Source organism: Ceratina calcarata, unplaced genomic scaffold (genome assembly GCF_001652005.2).
Source record: "Ceratina calcarata isolate Rehan_Ccalc_2016 unplaced genomic scaffold, ASM165200v1 scaffold480.2, whole genome shotgun sequence".
In the NCBI taxonomy this organism is placed as follows: Eukaryota; Metazoa; Arthropoda; class Insecta; order Hymenoptera; family Apidae; genus Ceratina; species Ceratina calcarata.
Genome location: NW_017172227.1, coordinates 2,102 through 3,665, shown reverse-complemented (window position 1 = coordinate 3,665; position 1,564 = coordinate 2,102). Strand labels below are relative to the sequence as shown.

General features: G+C 41.9%; 1 protein-coding gene across 1 annotated transcript in view; it reads right to left on the bottom strand.

Annotated features, from left to right (window-relative positions):
• Window positions 1-1,363, bottom strand: part of LOC108627946 (potassium channel subfamily T member 2-like) — a gene marked incomplete at its 5' end in the record, with an annotated part of 5,457 nt that extends 4,094 nt beyond the window's left edge. Inside the window, 2 exons of the mRNA XM_018029563.2 lie at window positions 995-1,207; window positions 1,268-1,363. Of these exons, the coding sequence (XP_017885052.2) occupies window positions 995-1,207; window positions 1,268-1,363 (309 nt within the window). The remainder of the gene's footprint in view (window positions 1-994; window positions 1,208-1,267) is intronic.
• Window positions 1,364-1,564: the final 201 nt, after the last annotated feature.

Below are 1,564 nucleotides of genomic sequence, written 5' to 3'. Positions count from 1 at the left end.
AAGGGCCTCTCTAATGCCAGGCGCTGAGAAAATCTAAGAAGGTTTCCTTCAAGGTTTGTAATGAAAATGGGACTGACTGACGGTGCCATTGCACAATAGAGTATCATAAATCGTCGAACCAGGTAGTGCTTGAAGTGTGTCTTCGAAGGAGAAAGGGAAAATCAATTAAGGGCCTCTCTATTGCCAGGCGCTGAGAAAATCTAAGAAGGTTTCGTTCAAGGTTTGTAATGAAAATGGGAATGAATTACGGTACCATTGCACAACAGAGTATCCTAAAACGTCGAGCCAGGTAGTGCTTAGAATCAGGGATGGGATAATTTTTCCCTCGGTCGGAAAGTGGGGACGACGCGACCATGGTGGGGACTGGTACTTGATGGGTTCGCTTCGCGAAGGTGCGTAAGGAGAATAGTAGTGGGGATTGAAATGCGGGCGAAAAAGAGGGGAAGCGAGGCGTTCGGGAAAAATTATCCCATCCCTGCTTAGAATGTGTCTTCGAAAGAGAAAGGGAATAGTGTATTGTGCACCAAGGGCCGAAAATGGGTCTTTCCGGGCGAGGTTGATGTTTGAGCACGAGTGGTAGTCGTGGGCGCCACAGGCGCCCGAGATGAACACGAGCTGCACTATTCCGGAGTCGGAAATCGCAATGGGAAGAGGTCATTAGCCTTAAGAACGCGTAATTCGGACGAGTGGGCGGCACCACCTTGGCACCTATCGGTGGCCAGCCGACCCACCCTTTACATGGAAAGTGTAGACAATTGCAAGTCATGTACAGTCCAATAAAAAATGCTAAAACTTTGTATTAGAATATTCTAAATTATACATTAAAAATTGTTTGCGACTAAAAAAAATCGAATAATTTAATAAACTTGACTCTACTATACTTGTTACTATTTCTAAAAGTTCATAGCGTCAAATATTCGATATAGCTTTTTAATAGATGCCTCAAACTTTTGGCAGAGGTCTTACGGTTCATACACATTAAATATTTTTAGACCTGGTAAATGGACTGAAGATTTCTTACCGATGTTAAAAAGCCGGAGCCTGGCGCTTGATCCACGCCTAAGAGCAATCTGACGAACGTTATCATGTAGTCTTTGACGAATGCTTGGTACAGGAGTGTGTCTAGCATGGAGGCACTAAAAACACTGCCAGCAGCGAAGGGCAATCGAAACATGTACGATATGTGCGAGCCTCTCTCCTTTTCCCTCTGTTACAAACAGTCGATATTATTTTAATATTCATGATTTAATCATTTTTATTAATGTACCTTTTCCATTTTGCTTAGATGAAGGGCGTACTTGTCGTGAGCCCTGAACTGCATGAACCGCATGTTACTCGACTGAGAGAGTTCTGTTANGTTGTAGGTACTGTAATAAAGGTCGTATACAATTTCCTCCTAACTCGAATAATTCATGTCTAATCAATTAATTATTCCGTTCATCGCCAATTATTCCTTAAAAAGTAGCTTTGGAAGTAAATTAAAACACTTTTCGATAGGACGAAGAAAAAGTTTTTGCAATAAACAATTAAAACAAATGCAAGTAGTGGATGTAAGCATGATGTA